This window comes from Astyanax mexicanus, chromosome 4 (assembly GCF_023375975.1).
Source record: "Astyanax mexicanus isolate ESR-SI-001 chromosome 4, AstMex3_surface, whole genome shotgun sequence".
Classification (NCBI taxonomy): domain Eukaryota; kingdom Metazoa; phylum Chordata; class Actinopteri; order Characiformes; family Acestrorhamphidae; genus Astyanax; species Astyanax mexicanus.
The window spans coordinates 25,538,310-25,554,471 of NC_064411.1; the positions used below are offsets into that span (position 1 = coordinate 25,538,310).

The following is a 16,162-nucleotide window of genomic DNA, read 5'->3' on the forward strand; positions in this document are numbered from 1 at the left end:
TCACTGACTAGGTATCTCACTAGTTCACTGACTAGGTAACTAACTAGCCCACTGACTAGGTAACTCACTAGCTCACTGACTAGGCAACTTACTAGCTCACTGACTAGGTAACTAACTAGCTTACTGAGCTAGTAACTAACTCACTGACTAAGTAACTGACTAGGTATCTCACTAGCTCACTGACTAGGTAACTAACTAGCTCACTGACTAGGTAACTCACTAGCTCACTGACTAGGTAACTCACTAGCTCACTGACTAGGTCTCACTGACATGGTATCTCACTAGCTCACTGACTAGGTAACTCACTAGCTCACTGACTAGGTAAGTCACTAGCTCACTGACTAGGTAACTCACTAGCTGACTGAGCTAGGTAACTAACTAGCTCACTGACTAGGTAACTCACTAGCTCACTGACTAGGTATCTCACTAGCTCACTGACTAGGTATCTCACTAGCTCACTGACTAGGTAACTCACTAGCTCACTTACTAGGTAAGTCACTAGCTCACTGACTAGGTAAGTCACTAGCTCACTGACTAGGTAACTCACTAGCTCACTGACTAGGTAACTCACTAGCTCACTGACTAGGTAAGTCACTAGCTCACTGACTAGGTAAGTCACTAGCTCACTGACTAGCTCACTGACTAGGTATCTCACTGACATGGTATCTCACTAGCCCACTGACTAGGTAAGTCACTAGCTCACTGACTAGGTAACTCACTAGCTCACTGACAAGGTAACTGACTAGGTATCTCACTAGCTCACTGACTATGTATTTCACTAGCTCACTGACTAGGTATCTCACTAGCTCACTGACTAGGTAACTGACTAGGTATCTCACTAGCTCACTGACTAGGTAACTCACTAGCTCACTGAATAGGTAACTAACTAGCTCACTGAGCTACTAACTAACTCACTGACTAAGTAACTGACTAGGTATCTCACTAGCTTACTGACTAGGTAACTAACTAGCTTACTGACTAGGTAACTAACTAGGTATCTAACTAACTCACTGACTAAGTAACTGACTAGGTATCTCGCTAGCTCACTGACTAGGTATCTAACTAGCTCACTGACTAGGTATCTAACTAGCTCACTGACTAAGTAACTGACTAGGTATCTCACTGACTAGGTATCTAACTAACTCACTGACTAGGTATCTCACTAGCTCACTGACTAGGTAAGTAACTAGCTGACTGACTATGTAACTGACTAGGTATCTCACTAGCTCACTGACTAGGTAACTAACTAGCTCACTGACTAGGTAACTCACTAGCTCACTGACTAGGTAACTCACTAGCTCACTGAATAGGTAACTCACTAGCTCACTGACTAGGTAACTCACTAGCTCACTGACTAGGTATCTCACTAGCTCACTGACTAGGTAACTCACTAGCACACTGACTAGGTAACTCACTAGCACACTGACTAGGTAACTCACTAGCTCACTGACTAGGTAACTCACTAGCTCACTGACTAGGTAACTCACTAGCACACTGACTAGATAACTCACTAGCTCACTTACTAGGTAACTCACTAGCTCACTGACTAGGTATCTCACAAGCTCACTGACTAGGTAACTAACTAGCTCACTGACTAGGTAACTCACTAGCTCACTGACTAGGTAACTCACTAGCTCACTGACTAGGTAACTCACTAGCACACTGACTAGGTAACTCACTAGCTCACTGACTAGGTAACTCACTAGCACACTGACTAGGTATCTCACTAGCTCACTGACTAGGTAACTCACTAGCTCACTGACTAGGTAACTAACTAGCACACTGACTAGGTATCTCACTAGCTCACTGACTAGGTAACTCACTAGGTCACTGACTAGGTAACTCACTAGCACACTGACTAGGTATCTCACTAGCTCACTGACTAGGTAACTCACTAGCTCACTGACTAGGTAACTCACTAGCTCACTGACTAGGTAACTCACTAGCTCACTGACTAGGAACTAGCTAACTCATTAGCTAGTTTGACTAATAATTGGTTGTGTGCTGATTTATAAACAGTTGTGTGTGTGTGAATATATATTTTGTGCATACAGTAAGATTTGTGATGTTTCAATTTGAGCGTAGGAGTTTCCTCAGATAAAGGAAATAGCCTTTTTTGGTAAAAGTTTGTTACAAGTTTTAAAGTGAGAACTGAAATTAAAACCTCACAACAAATCTTATTTAGTATAAATATAATGTAGTAATTGAATATAAAGGGAACAAACTGACAGTTAAAAAATAGGGGTTTCTCCATACTGAATAATTAACCAAAAAGCCAAAAAGCATTCATTACCAAAAGCCTTCATTAATAAAAAGTTTAAGATACTCTACCTCTGCTTCATCCCCTCAGAGAGCTCCTCCAGAACCTGCACAGCCTGCCTGTGGTACTGAAGCTGAGACTCCACCAGAGCAGACAGCTGGCTCACCTGTTCCACCTGCGCACACACACACACAAACACACATACATTAAAAATAACATTTAATAATAAAATAACTATCAAAAAAATCTTTATTTTGAAATAAATATATTTTTTTAAACAGAAACGTTCTAATAATCTGTGTTTTGTCTAAAATCAGTGCAGCTTCTACCAGTACCATGCCTCATGCAGCAGAACCTGGCACACTGCCCACACCTGTCTAAAGCAATAATACCTGGGTAATAACAACAGTATCAATGTGCTGACCTAAACCCTGTAGAGAATGAGTAGGGCATTGCCAAAACAAGTACTGAGTGCATGTACTGTACCTCGGTAGGCCAACATTTCTGTACTAAAAAACATAATTTAATTGGTGTTTTATAATATGCTAAAGGAGAAATAAACACTCTGAAATAGATCACCCTGTGTACAATTAAAAAAGTGATTAGTTAAGTTTGAAGAGTTGCTTAAATAAATTAACATTCGTATGATGCAGTGAGCTGACAGCAGTTTCATCCAGAAAGATTCTTCTCTGTGAGAGCAGCTAATGCCCAGTGGGGGCAAAACACACACACACAGCTTTTATGTAACACATGCTTTAGCTCAGAACCACCTATTTCCTACAAGAACCAATGAAATCTATTAATACACCTGGGTATTGTGCCCCCATATCCCCAGAGTATAACTCACATAAAACAATGACTGCTCACCGGGAATCTAAAAATAAATAAATAAATAAATAAGCCATAGATAAATAGGAGAGGCAGCACTGATTTTATTTCAGAGCTTTACTGTATTTTTCATACTTTAAGCTGCAATTAAAATCCTTTTATTTTCCCAAAAATCATCAGTGCGCCTTATAATCCAGTGCTCCTTATGAATGAATTTTACCAGTCAGGTATTAAGGAGCAGAAAAGCCACTCCGCTGAAGTACAGAGTTATACAGGAGTTATGCTAATGCTGCTGCACAAAGCCTTAATGGAAATTTAAGCTTACTGTAAATAAATGAAAACATTTCACGTTTTCCGCAGAGAAATCTGTGTAGATACACATTCTGTGCCCGTTTGACTTTGTAATTCTTTAAAAAATATAGATTTTTTTAGTTTTGTTTACTTAGCTTAGCATTATTTAACTTAGTTTCTCCACATCTGCCATTTTGGCTGTGGTTAAAGTTATACTCTTGATATCCGTATAGAGTGACTGATGCCACAAATGTCCCCAAAAAAGAAAAAAAGAAGATTGGCCCTGATTGGTTCAAAATCTCTGTTATCTCTATTATGTGAAATCATAAACTTAGCAGGCCATTGTATCCTCATGTTATTATTAATGGAACAACAGAAATGCCCTTTAAAGCCTTTTCACATTCCCTTTCATTGAAAGTTAATAAGGTTTTTCCTTCTCCTGCAAAGGTTCTATTTTGTCTGACACAAACAATAAGTGTAATTAATTTATTAATTATTGTTTGAATAATGTTTAATAGTGGGTAATTCTGGATTCTTGCACAGGTCCACACTTTTCCCACTTCAGCACACCTGATCCAGCTCGCCAGTTAACCAGCGGGTTACTAGCTCTGTTAGAGCAGGGAAATCAGCACTACCCTTCTCTATCTGGTATCATCAGCACAGACTTTCAATAATACCAGTGTACACTAGGTGGCGATAAGTGCCCTATATTTACTAAATGAGCAGTAAGAGTGAGACACTTACACTACATATACAGTTAAAAGCATGGGTTTACACACCCTATATAAAACACATATGTTTTTCTTACTGTCTGACATGAAATCACAATAAATCTTTGTATTTTGCACATTTTCAGTGTAAACTGTTTTTATGTTTGAAGCACGTTTAATGATCAGTGGTTGTGATGCTCTGCCAGAACTGGTTTGGAACTGGTTTCCTTAAACTGGAGACACCATGCCTTTCTTGAATTTATTTTATATTACCACATAATAAAATATAATAAAATAATTAAATATCAGATGTAAACTACTGATTTGGAAAACTAATAATTTGGAAAAAAATATGCAACCAGAAAATGTTTTTTATGAACATAAATGTATATTTTTTTCCATAAGATGTGCATAGGGCTGGGCAATACACTGTAAATATATGATACCAGAGCTAAAATATAACTATATCATAATATCACAGTTTATGTGCAGAACAGATCAGAGTAATATTACAGCAGATATATTCTTACTTCATCCCCGGACCTAAGCGTCTGAGGCGTATGCTAACGAGGGGCAGATGGTGGGTGGGGCTGTTTAATTAGCCGGGAGTGAAATTGTCCCCTGATAATGCCTCTATTCCCTGAGTGTGATGTTTTATAATCCAGTGCTCCTTATGTATGAATTTCACCAGTCAAGTATTAAGGAGCAGTAAAGCCACTCTGCCAAAAAGCAGTGTTATACAGGAGTTTCATTTTAGTTTTTTAGCACCAGGGCTGGAGTAGCATTAGCATTAGCCGCTAACCACTATTTCCCCTTTCAGAGGTGAGTATTATCAGCCTGTAGTCTGCTGCTCACCCCGGCTAGCACTGCTGGAGCGATTAGCCGCTAATGCTAATGCTCCAGCCTTAGTGTTGAAGAAATTCGGGAATGTAAGCTTACTATAAATAAACAGAAGCGCTTTACTCACCCAAATAAACAGTTTTTAGGAGATTAACATTCAGCAGTAGTGTTATTTAAATTAAAAAAATAATTACAGTTTGGTTTACTTAGCTTAGCTTTATGTAACTTTGTTAGCTACCCCCCACCACCACCCAGCGGCAAGACCTGCTGAATTAGAAGTTCCGTATAGTGTCTCTTAAATTGCGTCTTAAATTATTATTTTCTTCAAATGATCTTTTGTTTTAATATACAGTATATATATAGTTCTATATATATATGTGACTTTCTTTATTTCTATATATTCTGCCTCATTAGTTTTGAATATATAGTTCTGGAAAATTTCAATATACATTTTTATTCTGTAATATTTAGTTCTGTATACTGTTTTTTTTTTTTTTTTTTTTTTTTTTTTTTTACTGTTTTTAAACATAGAATACGGTTGTACATAAATGACAGCTCAAACTGCTCACTCCCCACTACAGATTACATCCAAGTTTATCTGAACTCCTTTCAGCTTCCATCGCTGGTGTATACACCTGAATGTATTAGACCTGTGTGGAGATTTATAATTACTTTTTAACATTCATTTATAACTTTTCTGACCAGAGGAGGATATATTTATAATCCTTGACGGTGCATATTTTTCCTTGCCTCAGTCGGTCACTGGAGGTTCTGTATTGTATGTTCAATATTTTTGAAATTGTGAACTGGTGTTGAACTTTAACATTTACAGAGAGCAGGTAAAGTGACGGACACTCCAGCACCGTGTGATTAGCCGTGTTCACAACAGCACACGGATACTCACGTCGGTCTCCAGCAGGTTGTGCATGCTGATCTCTGCGGCTTCTTTAGACTCGTGGAATTTCTCCAGACTCGTCCGGAGCTCCTCATCCGGAATCTTCCCCTGACGCTTCTTCTTATAGTCATAATCCAACCGCCGCCCCTCAAGCTTCTTCAACTGTTGCTGTTAGAGAGAGAGAAAGATACAGGAGAAGAGTGTGAGACAGGTAAGGGAAGAGAGTGTGAGACAGGTAAGGGAAGAGAGTGTGAGACAGGTAAAGGAAGATTGTGTGAGACAGGTAAAGGAAGAGAGTGTGAGACAGGTAAAGGAAGAGAGTGTGAGACAGGTAAAGGAAGAGAGTGTGAGACAGGTAAAGGAAGAGAGTGTGAGGCAGGTAAAGAGAGAGTGTGAGACATATAAGGGAAGAGAGTGTGAGACAGGTAAGGGAAGAGAGTGTGAGACATAAGGGAAAAGAATGTAAGACAGATAAAGGAAGAGAATGTGAGACAGATAAGGGAAGAGAGTGTGAGACAGGTAAGGGAAGAGACTGTGAGACAGGTAAAGGAAGAGTGTGAGACAGGTAAGGGAAGAGAGTGTGAGACAGGTAAAGGAAGAGAGTGTGAGACAGGTAAAGGAAGAGAGTGTGAGACAGGTAAAGGAAGAGAGTGTGAGACAGATAAAGGAAGAGACTGTGAGACAGATAAAGGCAGAGACTGTGAGACAGATAAGGGAAGAGAGTGTGAGACAGATAAAGGAAGAGAGTGTGAGACAGGTAAAGGAAGAGTGTGAGACAGGTAAGGGAAGAGAGTGTGAGACAGGTAAGGGAAGAGAGTGTGAGACAGGTAAAGGAAGAGAGTGTGAGACAGATAAAGGAAGAGAGTGTGAGACAGATAAAGGAAGAGACTGTGAGACAGATAAAGGCAGAGACTGTGAGACAGATAAGGGAAGAGAGTGTGAGACAGATAAGGGAAAAGAGTGTGAGACAGATAAAGGAAGAGTGTGTGAGACAGGTAAAGGAAGAGACTGTGAGACAGGTAAAGGAAGAGACTGTGAGACAGATAAGGGAAGAGACTGTGAGACAGATAAGGGAAGAGAGTGTGAGACAGATAAGGGAAAAGAGTGTGAGATAGATAAAGGAAGAGAGTGTGAGACAGATAAGGGAAGAGAGTGTGAGACAGGTAAGGGAAGAGAGTGTGAGACAGGTAAGGGAAGAGAGTGTGAGACAGGGAAAGGAAGAGAGTGTGAGACAGGTAAAGGAAGAGAGTGTGAGACAGGTAAAGGAAGAGAGTGTGAGACAGGTAAATGAAGAGAGTGTGAGACAGGTAAAGGAAGAGAGTGTGACAGATAAAGGAAGAGAGTGTGACAGATAAAGGAAGAGAGTGTGAGACAGATAAGGGAAGAGAGTGTGAGACAGATAAGGGAAGAGAGTGTGAGACAGGTAAATGAAGATATTGTGAGACAGATAAAGGAAGAGAGCGTGAGACAGGTAAATGAAGAGAGCGTGAGACAGGTAAAGGAAGAGAGCGTGAGACAGGTAAAGGAAGAGAGCTTGAGACAGATAAAGGAAGAGAGCGTGAGACAGATAAACGAAGAGAGCGTGAGACAGATAAACGAAGAGAGCGTGAGACAGGTAAAGGAAGAGAGCGTGAGACAGGTAAAGGAAGAGAGCGTGAGACAGATAAAGGAAGAGAGTGTGAGACAGATAAAGGAAGAGAGTGTGAGACAGATAAGGGAAGAGAGTGTGAGACAGATAAAGGAAGAGAGTGTGAGACAGATAAAGGAAGAGAGTGTGAGACAGATACGGGAAGAGTGTAAGACAGGTAAGGGAAGAGAGTGTGAGACAGGTAAAGGAAGAGTGTGAGACAGGTAAGGGAAGAGAGTGTGAGACAGGTAAAGGAAGAGAGTGTGAGACAGATAAAGGAAGAGAGTGTGAGACAGATAAAGGAAGAGAGTGTGAGACAGATAAAGGATGAGAGTGTGAGACAGATAAAGGATGAGAGTGTGAGACAGATAAGGGAAGAGAGTGTGAGACAGGTAAAGGAAGAGAGTGTGAGACAGATAAAGGAAGAGAGTGTGAGACAGATAAAGGAAGAGAGTGTGAGACAGATAAAGGATGAGAGTGTGAGACAGATAAAGGATGAGAGTGTGAGACAGATAAGGGAAGAGAGTGTGAGACAGATAAGGGAAGAGAGTGTGAGACAGATAAGGGAAGAGAGTGTGAGACAGGTAAAGGAAGAGAGTGTGAGACAGGTAAAGGAAGAGAGTGTGAGACAGGTAAAGGAAGAGAGTGTGAGACAGATAAAGGAAGAGAGTGTTAGACAAGTAAGGGAAGAGAGTGTGAGACAAGTAAGGGAAGAGAGTGTGAGACAGGTAAAGGAAGAGAGTGTGAGACAGGTAAAGGAAGAGTGTGAGACAGATAAAGGAAGAGAGTGTGAGACAGATAAAGGAAGAGAGTGTGAGACAGGTAAAGGAAGAGAGTGTGAGACAGGTAAAGGAAGAGAGTGTGAGACAGATAAAGGAAGAGAGTGTGAGACAGATAAAGGAAGAGAGTGTGAGACAGATAAGGGAAGAGAGTGTGAGACAGGTAAGGGAAGAGAGTGTGAGACAGGTAAGGGGAGAGAGTGTGAGACAGGTAAGGGGAGAGAGTGTGAGACAGATAAAGGAAGAGAGTGTGAGACAGATAAGGGAAAAGAATGTAAGACAGATTAAGGACGAGAGTGTGAGACATATAAGGGAAGATAGTGTGAGACAGATAAAGGAAGAGAGTGTGAGACAGGTAAGGGAAGAGAGTGTGAGACAGGTAAGGGAAGAGAGTGTGAGACAGATAAAGGAAGAGAGTGTGAGACAGACAAAGGAAGAGAGTGTGAGACAGACAAAGGAAGAGAGTGTGAGACAGGTAAAGGAAGAGAGTGTGAGACAAGTAAAGGAAAAGAGTGTGAGACAGGTAAGGGAAGAGAGTGTGAGACAAGTAAAGGAAGAGAGTGTGAGACAGATAAAGGAAGAGAGTGTGAGACAGGTAAAGAGAGAGTGTGAGACAGATAAGGGAAGAGAGTGTGAGACAGGTAAGGGGAGAGAGTGTGAGACAGATAAAGGATGAGAGTGTGAGACAGATAAAGGATGAGAGTGTGAGACAGATAAGGGAAAAGAGTGTGAGACAGATAAAGGAAGAGAGTGTGAGACAGATAAAGGAAGAGAGTGTGAGACAGGTAAGGGAAGAGAGTGTGAGACAGGTAAAGGAAGAGAGTGTGAGACAGGTAAAGGAAGAGAGTGTGAGACAGATAAAGGAAGAGAGTGTGAGACAGATAAGTGTGAGACAGGTAAGGGAAGACAGGTAAAGAGAGTGTGAGACAGATAAGGGAAGAGAGTGTGAGACAGGTAAGGGAAGAGAGTGTGAGACAGGTAAAGGAAGAGAGTGTGAGACAGATAAAGGAAGAGAGTGTGAGGCAGATAAAGGAAGAGAGTGTGAGGCAGATAAAGGAAGAGAGTGTGAGACAGGTAAAGGAAGAGAGGGTGAGACAGGTAAAGGAAGAGAGTGTGAGACAGATAAAGGAAGAGAGTGTGAGACAGGTAAAGGAAGAGAGTGTGAGAGATAAGGGAAGAGAGTGTGAGACAGGTAAAGGAAGAGAGTGTGAGACAGATAAAGGAAGAGAGTGTGAGACAGATAAAGGAAGAGAGTGTGAGATGTGAATAGGCAGTGGATCTGATTGAGTGCAGGTGCAGTGTGGGTACAGTAAACAGCTGTAACTCCTCTCCTAAATTCTCTTACAGTCCTACCTGGATGTCCCGCAGGTCTTTATCTACGATGGTCTGGAACGGGTCGATGAAGTTCTGCTTCACATCAATATCCAGAGAGTCCTTTACCTCCGCAAGCCTCTTCATAGACTCTCCCATCTCCACAAGAGCGCCACCTACAGGCCAGAGGACACACGTCACACCGGGGTCCTTACAGCAGTGTTAATATCGGTAATGAAAACTATGACAAAAAATCTACGTTTACCTATTTTTCATGACGAAAACGAGATAAAAAAAAAAACGAAACGAAAACTACATAAAAATGGAAACTTGAAAACAAAAACTATGACGCAATTCATTACACTTTATCAAATATTAAAAACTAAATGAAAATGTCAAAGACTGATGAATGGGGGAATTACTTGCAAGAAATGATATTATTGAGTAGTGATAATTTAGCACCCTCTTTTTCCCGGCGGGGGTGCTGAATTCGGCACAATACCCAACAGGCATTTTATGAGTGACATTATCAGCCGGTAATGAACTGTAAGGGAAGCTCTTCATTTATTACTCCGCCATATACAGGTAACCTAGCAACGATGCAGCGCTTACAAGCCAAATACAAACTGCATATAAACAGAGCTAAACTCTGCTGTTACTGGACTGGTCGAGTTTTAAATACACGTGTTAAGTAATGTAAGTCTAGTCTACTGAAAGCCAGTAATGTTAGTATAAATCTGCACTGCAGTAGAAGTGCATCATTTCAGAAACTTGGCTTATTTGTTCCACCATATTTACAGGTAACTTGCTTTAAAACATTTTCATGTTAACACTATTTAAATGCAACAGAACTTAAAATCTATTATTTAAATAAACATTAGCAGTAAATAGTCTGAAATGACCGGTGGATTGTAGTCTGCCAGTGTGAATGCAGGCTATAACATGCTTTTTATATAACTTTCAATTTGATTAAGCAGGAAATTTTTACTGGAAGGCCCCAATCGAATTTTCTACTCGGAAATACAAAACCCTGAATTCTGACTCCAAATTGGCTGCCCTGCACATCAACAGTAGTAAGCGCAGTATTATTATACAGTTTATTTATCATTTCTATCCATTAGTGTCTCATTAAATCAGTTCTACACAGAGTACTGTACAACCTCTATCTGTGGACACATTTCCATGCTGTTTGGATGCACAGCACACTGTAGAATGCGTTGTTATTAAGTGGTAATACTAGCAGTGCTGACTGGGAGGCTGCTAACAGTGATAAAAACATATCTTGTGTTGTGGTAAACTGCAAAATATTTGGCTAACTGTTTTTTTTTTGGATTTTTTTTTTTTTTAATTGTACAATTATTAGAATGTCAATTTAGAGATGTTTTTGTGTACGTTTTTCCCAGCTCTGACATTAAATTAAAATGCATTAGTAAACCAAGGTTAAGGGTTAAAATGCTGAAATCATAACAGGCCTCTGTCTAACTCATAAAAAAGTAATGAAGTATTTTATTAATGGTGTTATTGTTACTGATTAAGATCTTTTTTCATCTTCATCTCTTCAAACTTTTGGCTCTTCAGATAGTTCAGTCTTTCTCAGAGCTCAAGCTCTTATGGAAATACAAACCCACACACACAACTAACACGAAAACACTCCTCCCTACCACTTCCTCCAAAACAACACTCGCACCCCCTTCAACCGGTCACATGTGGGCGTTATAAAGCCGTTCCCTGCGCCGTTCAATTTAATCGTTTTAATAAATAGGAAATGGTTTTATACAAGCTTAATGTCCTATAAACTAATAAATCTGAATGTTTGAGTTTCATAACACTGTCTAGTGAGCAGCATATAGGCTAACAAAAGCAAACTTTTCCAGTTCAATTATTGAATTAATATTTAAAAAATCCACCAGGGACCCCAATAATCTCAGCAGTCTTCCTCCAAGTTGTATTACGCTGATCAGAATTCCTGTAAATCAGCAGGTATTGATCATAAAGGACAGAGAAGCCTGAAACACTGCACTGAGGACACGTATCAGGCAAACACCCGCTCTCTGACTGGATAGATGCATTGTGTTGGCCGCATTTATTTGCATAAAGTTCACCTCGGTTCAACTTTTCCTTGCAGCCTCGAAGTGCCGGACCCATGACGCATCGAGCGACTGCATCTGACAGAGCCGACGCTTCCCATTTAAAATTGCCTGAAAGTTCATCTTGTTTCCACCGATCATCCTTCAGTTTTTTTAAAAACGTAATTGTAGTCCACTTGAGATAAATCCAGTTGATTGGACAGGCTTAGGAAAGGCCCATACCTGTCTATATAAGCTCCCATAGTTGACAGTACATGTTAGAGCACAAGCCAAGCCATGGAGTCCAAGGAATTATTTGTAGAACTTCAAGACAGGATTGTATCGAGTCGGAGATCTGGAGAAGTGTACAGAAACCTTTCTGCAGAATTGAAGGTCACAATAAGCACAGTGGCCTCCATAATCCCTAAGTGGAAGATTTTTGGAACCACCAGAATTCTTCCTAGAGCTGGCCACCGGACAATCGGAGTAATCGAGGGCCTTAGTCTGGGAGGTGACCAAGAACCCAAGCATCACTCTGATAGAGCTTCAGCATTGCTCTGTGGAGAGACGAGACCCATTTCTGCTGTACTCAACCAATCAGACCAGACAGACGTCTCTCCTCAGTAAAAGCAAAAAACAGCCTACTTGGAGTTTGTCAAAAGGTGCCTAAAGGACTCTCAGACTCTCATGAGAATCTAAAGTCTCCGGTTTGATGAAACAAAGATTGAACTTGTCCTGAGTGCCAAGCGTCATATCTGGAGAAAACCCAGACACCGCTACTACCATCCCCACAGTGAAGCATGGTGGTGGCAGCATCATGCTGTGGGGTTATTTGTCAGCAGCAGGAACTGGAAGACTAGTCAGGGTTAGGAGAAATATGAATACAGGAATGTACAGAGTAGTGCTGGGTGGAGGCCAAATTAAAACCAGTATGCATTTTTCACATTCCGCCATACTGCTAGGGGCGCTGTGGAGTGCCGTTTAGAACAGCACCACCAAAGAAGCAGATACAGCTAACATTAGCAAGTTAACATAACAAGCTAATGCGCTGGAGTGACGGTAGGTCAGCACTGTGGAGTCATATGTTCCATCCTGCCTAGATAGAAATGAGAACATCACTTTTATATGCAGAGCTCCTGCTGCTGTTCCTCACTGTATGAGTGTTTTTATCTGACTTAAATAGAAAAACAGCAGCAAACAGCAATTATTTTCTCTCCAAATGGAGATGAATGGAATTATGCAATCGATCCACACCTCGGAGAAAAGTTCCTTCTTATCCCACAGACGAGTCCAGAATTGGTCCTGGGTACAGAATCATTTATTCATCACAAGTGATAAAACTCCCTAACTCTCTGAATATGAGGTAAAATGCATTTCAAAAGCAGTAACTATAGACCTTTTAAATATTTTAATACTGTAGCTTGAAGGATGATTTCAATGCTCACTGTTAAAGTTAAATATTAATTTACAGTGTTTTTAACTTGTGCAATAGAGCTTTTGAGAAATATGTCTTTTGATTACTTTAACTTTTATTAACATTTATGGAACTATTTTTATCATATTTAGTTTTGTAAAGGAAACCGTGTTTAAATTGTTGGTGTACCTCTTTTAAGATATAATCTCTTTTAATTATATTCTTTAGCTGTTTTTCTGCTAATGAATTCTGATTTAATTTACAGCTTCAGTGGTTTATATCATAAGTATAACTCATGCAAAATATTGAAATATAATAAAAAAAAAAAAAAATACTCTGATTTACTGGGAAACCGTCAGAATCTTAAACAATACTGTGTTATAAATTTTTGGTCATATATCGCCCAGTACTAATACAGAGACATCTTTGAATAAAACCTGTCCAAAATGTTCTGAACCTTAGACTGGGGTGAAGGTTAGAACGAATGTAATTCATTTTGAAATAAGGGTGTAACAAACTGGGCAAACAGTAAAGTGCTGTGAATATTTTCTGGACGGACACACACACACACACACACACACCTACCAAAGTTGGTGTCCTCTCCCATTTCACGGCCATATCTGACCATGCACTCCCCCAGCACCCCCTCTGCCTGTGGGTAGCCAGTGCTCTTGACCTGCCCTCGAATCTTGGACATGGTGTTCAACATGGACAGCTTGGCCCGGGATGCTGCCAAATGGTGGACAGACAGAAAGGCAGACAGATTAGTTTTTAAAGGCTCAGGCTGCTTTAAAATGACACGTATCATAATAAATACACTGATTATTGTCATGTGCTGGAGAAGGCTTTGTGAAATGCTCAAAATCTCCATTATTGGTAAGATAATTTTTTGCAACTCTAGACAAAAATAAATCTTGGGACATTGCAGAAGCTTGTGGAAATTATGCCACTACAACAAAATATTAGAAAGTGTGACCATTTTTTGGTCAAGTGTATAATCACACACAGCATATATGACGATTTATATGCAACACAACTACTATAACCTGTGGTTAATCCACATTTAAAATACCACTTTTAATGATTACTGCAGTCTCACAGATATTAACCTCTTTTGGACAGGTATCTCAGGTCAGGCACCTAGAAATTAAGTGAAGCAAACAAAACTGTAATTCTTAAAAAAAAAAAAAACATCACAAATGCGCTGGATGTTAAACTACACAGATTTCTCTCCTGAAAACTCCTGAAAAAATTTCCAGATTTCCACTAAGGCTGGGTGCAGCAGCATTAGCATTAGCAGCTAACCACTATTAATGCCTCCTGATACAGTACCTAATCCACATTCATATGAACTCCGCCTTACACTAGTATTGCTCCCAACTCTAGGAGGGTAGAAGACTAGTGCATGTCTTCCTCAGCTCTAATACATCAGCTAAAAGATACCTGTGCTAATCTCCATTAGAATGTTAGTGTTGAGGAGAGAGAGAGCCACCTACTGTACCCACCCAGAGAGAACACAACCAACTGTACTTTCTCGGACTCTGATGGCATTTGGCAATCTTTGGATCATAGTGACAGTGCTTATATTATAATTATGATTATTTTGTGTCTGTAAGCATCTTGTTTCTGGCAGTAAATGTATCAATTACCCATTGCAGAAAGTATGAATGTTAATCCCCTCACTGATCACCTTATTAGCTCTTGCTTTCCTGTAGGTTTCCTATATAGGTTGCATTTACGGAGAGTATACACGTATTGTGAAGACACTGGTTTACTATACCTGGATTGGGCTGCAGGTACTCAGAAGTTCTGGCCAGCACATCCACAATGGCTTTACTGGTGACATCAGCTTTCTGTTAAATACAGCGAGTGAAAAGAGAGGTGAGAGTTAGTGAGAATTGTAGATCTAGTAGTTAAACGTAACTCAACTCTACATTTTAGGCAAACCAATTTTGGTGTGTTTTACATTTTTATATGTAGTCCAGTTAGTTTTAATTTCGCTCTTTAATTTATTGACTGAGCTCACTGCAGGACTTTACTACATTCTGTCTTCATCCCTTATGAGTCTCCCTATACTATACATTGTTTTGAATGGTTTGTAAAATGTCCACAATTTTGCCTTTACAGGTGTTGTGCTGAATTCTCCTATAGTAAAGGTTAATCTGCAATTACAGTAGATACAGAACCACCAGCACCATAACTGCTGTGTCAGTGCACCTACACATCATCAGATTTTGGCACAACCACTCTTCTTTTTCTTCCATTTTTAATGGGTGACGATAGATTGACTAAACTTTGAATAATTGATCTGAAAGTCTGAACCGTCCAAAAAACGTAGACATACTGGATCATGGTTTATCTGATCCAGACTAAGACCAACTCTTTTTGTCAGACCAGTTTTGATCCTTTGCTCTGGTCTAGGGGTTGTAGTACTTTTTAAATCTGTTACAGTGGAAAGAAAAAGTATGTGAACCCTTTGGGATTACTTGGATTTCTGCATAAATTGGTCATTAAATGTGTTCTGATCTTCATCTAAGTCACAACAATAGAAACACACATCTGCTTAAACCAATACCACACAAAAAAATATATGTTTGCATGGTTTTATTGAACACAACATGTTAACATTCACAGGGAGGGAGAAAAAAGTATGTAAACCTCTAGGCTAATGACTTTTCTAAGAGCTAATTGTAGCCAGGATGTGATGAGATTGGATGTATTGGTTAAAGCTGCCCTGCCCAGTTCACCAGTTTTGAGTTTGTTGTTCTTAAGAAGCTCACTGAAGCTTACTGAAGCTCAGCAGAAGATGAATGGTGCAACAGGACAATGACCCAAAACATAGAGGTAAATCAACAACCGAACGGCTTCAACAGAAGAAAATACGCCTTCTGAAGAGTCCTGACCTCAACCCAATAGAGATGAGACCTCAAGAGAGTGTTTCAGACCAGATATCCCAACAATATAGCTGAACTGAAACAGTTTAGTGAAGAGAAATGATCCAAAATTCCTCCTGACTGTTGTGCAGGTCTGATCTGTAACTACAGTTATTAAATCCAAAGATTCACATACTTTTTCCCTTCACTGTGAATGTTAATGTGTTCAATAAAACCATACAAACGTATAAAGTTTTTGTGTGGTATT

At 40.0% G+C, this 16,162-nt stretch overlaps 1 protein-coding gene and 1 long non-coding RNA gene across 3 annotated transcripts in view; one reads left to right on the plus strand and one right to left on the minus strand.

Moving 5' to 3' along the window:
* The window catches only part of sh3gl1a (SH3-domain GRB2-like 1a), a 63,077-nt gene that overhangs the window by 34,196 nt on the left and 12,719 nt on the right, over positions 1 to 16,162 (minus strand). For both annotated transcript variants that reach the window (XM_049476824.1, XM_049476823.1), the window contains exons 3-7: positions 14,802 to 14,874; positions 13,607 to 13,750; positions 9,584 to 9,717; positions 5,834 to 5,992; positions 2,332 to 2,435 (exon numbers count right to left, since the gene is read on the minus strand). In XM_049476824.1, the coding sequence (XP_049332781.1) occupies positions 2,332 to 2,435; positions 5,834 to 5,992; positions 9,584 to 9,717; positions 13,607 to 13,750; positions 14,802 to 14,874 (614 nt within the window). The remainder of the gene's footprint in view (positions 1 to 2,331; positions 2,436 to 5,833; positions 5,993 to 9,583; positions 9,718 to 13,606; positions 13,751 to 14,801; positions 14,875 to 16,162) is intronic.
* LOC125801091 (uncharacterized) lies at positions 6,006 to 7,167 on the plus strand. The gene is made up of 3 exons (XR_007438611.1): positions 6,006 to 6,083; positions 6,438 to 6,819; positions 7,060 to 7,167. It is a non-coding gene; the product is annotated as an uncharacterized LOC125801091 (long non-coding RNA).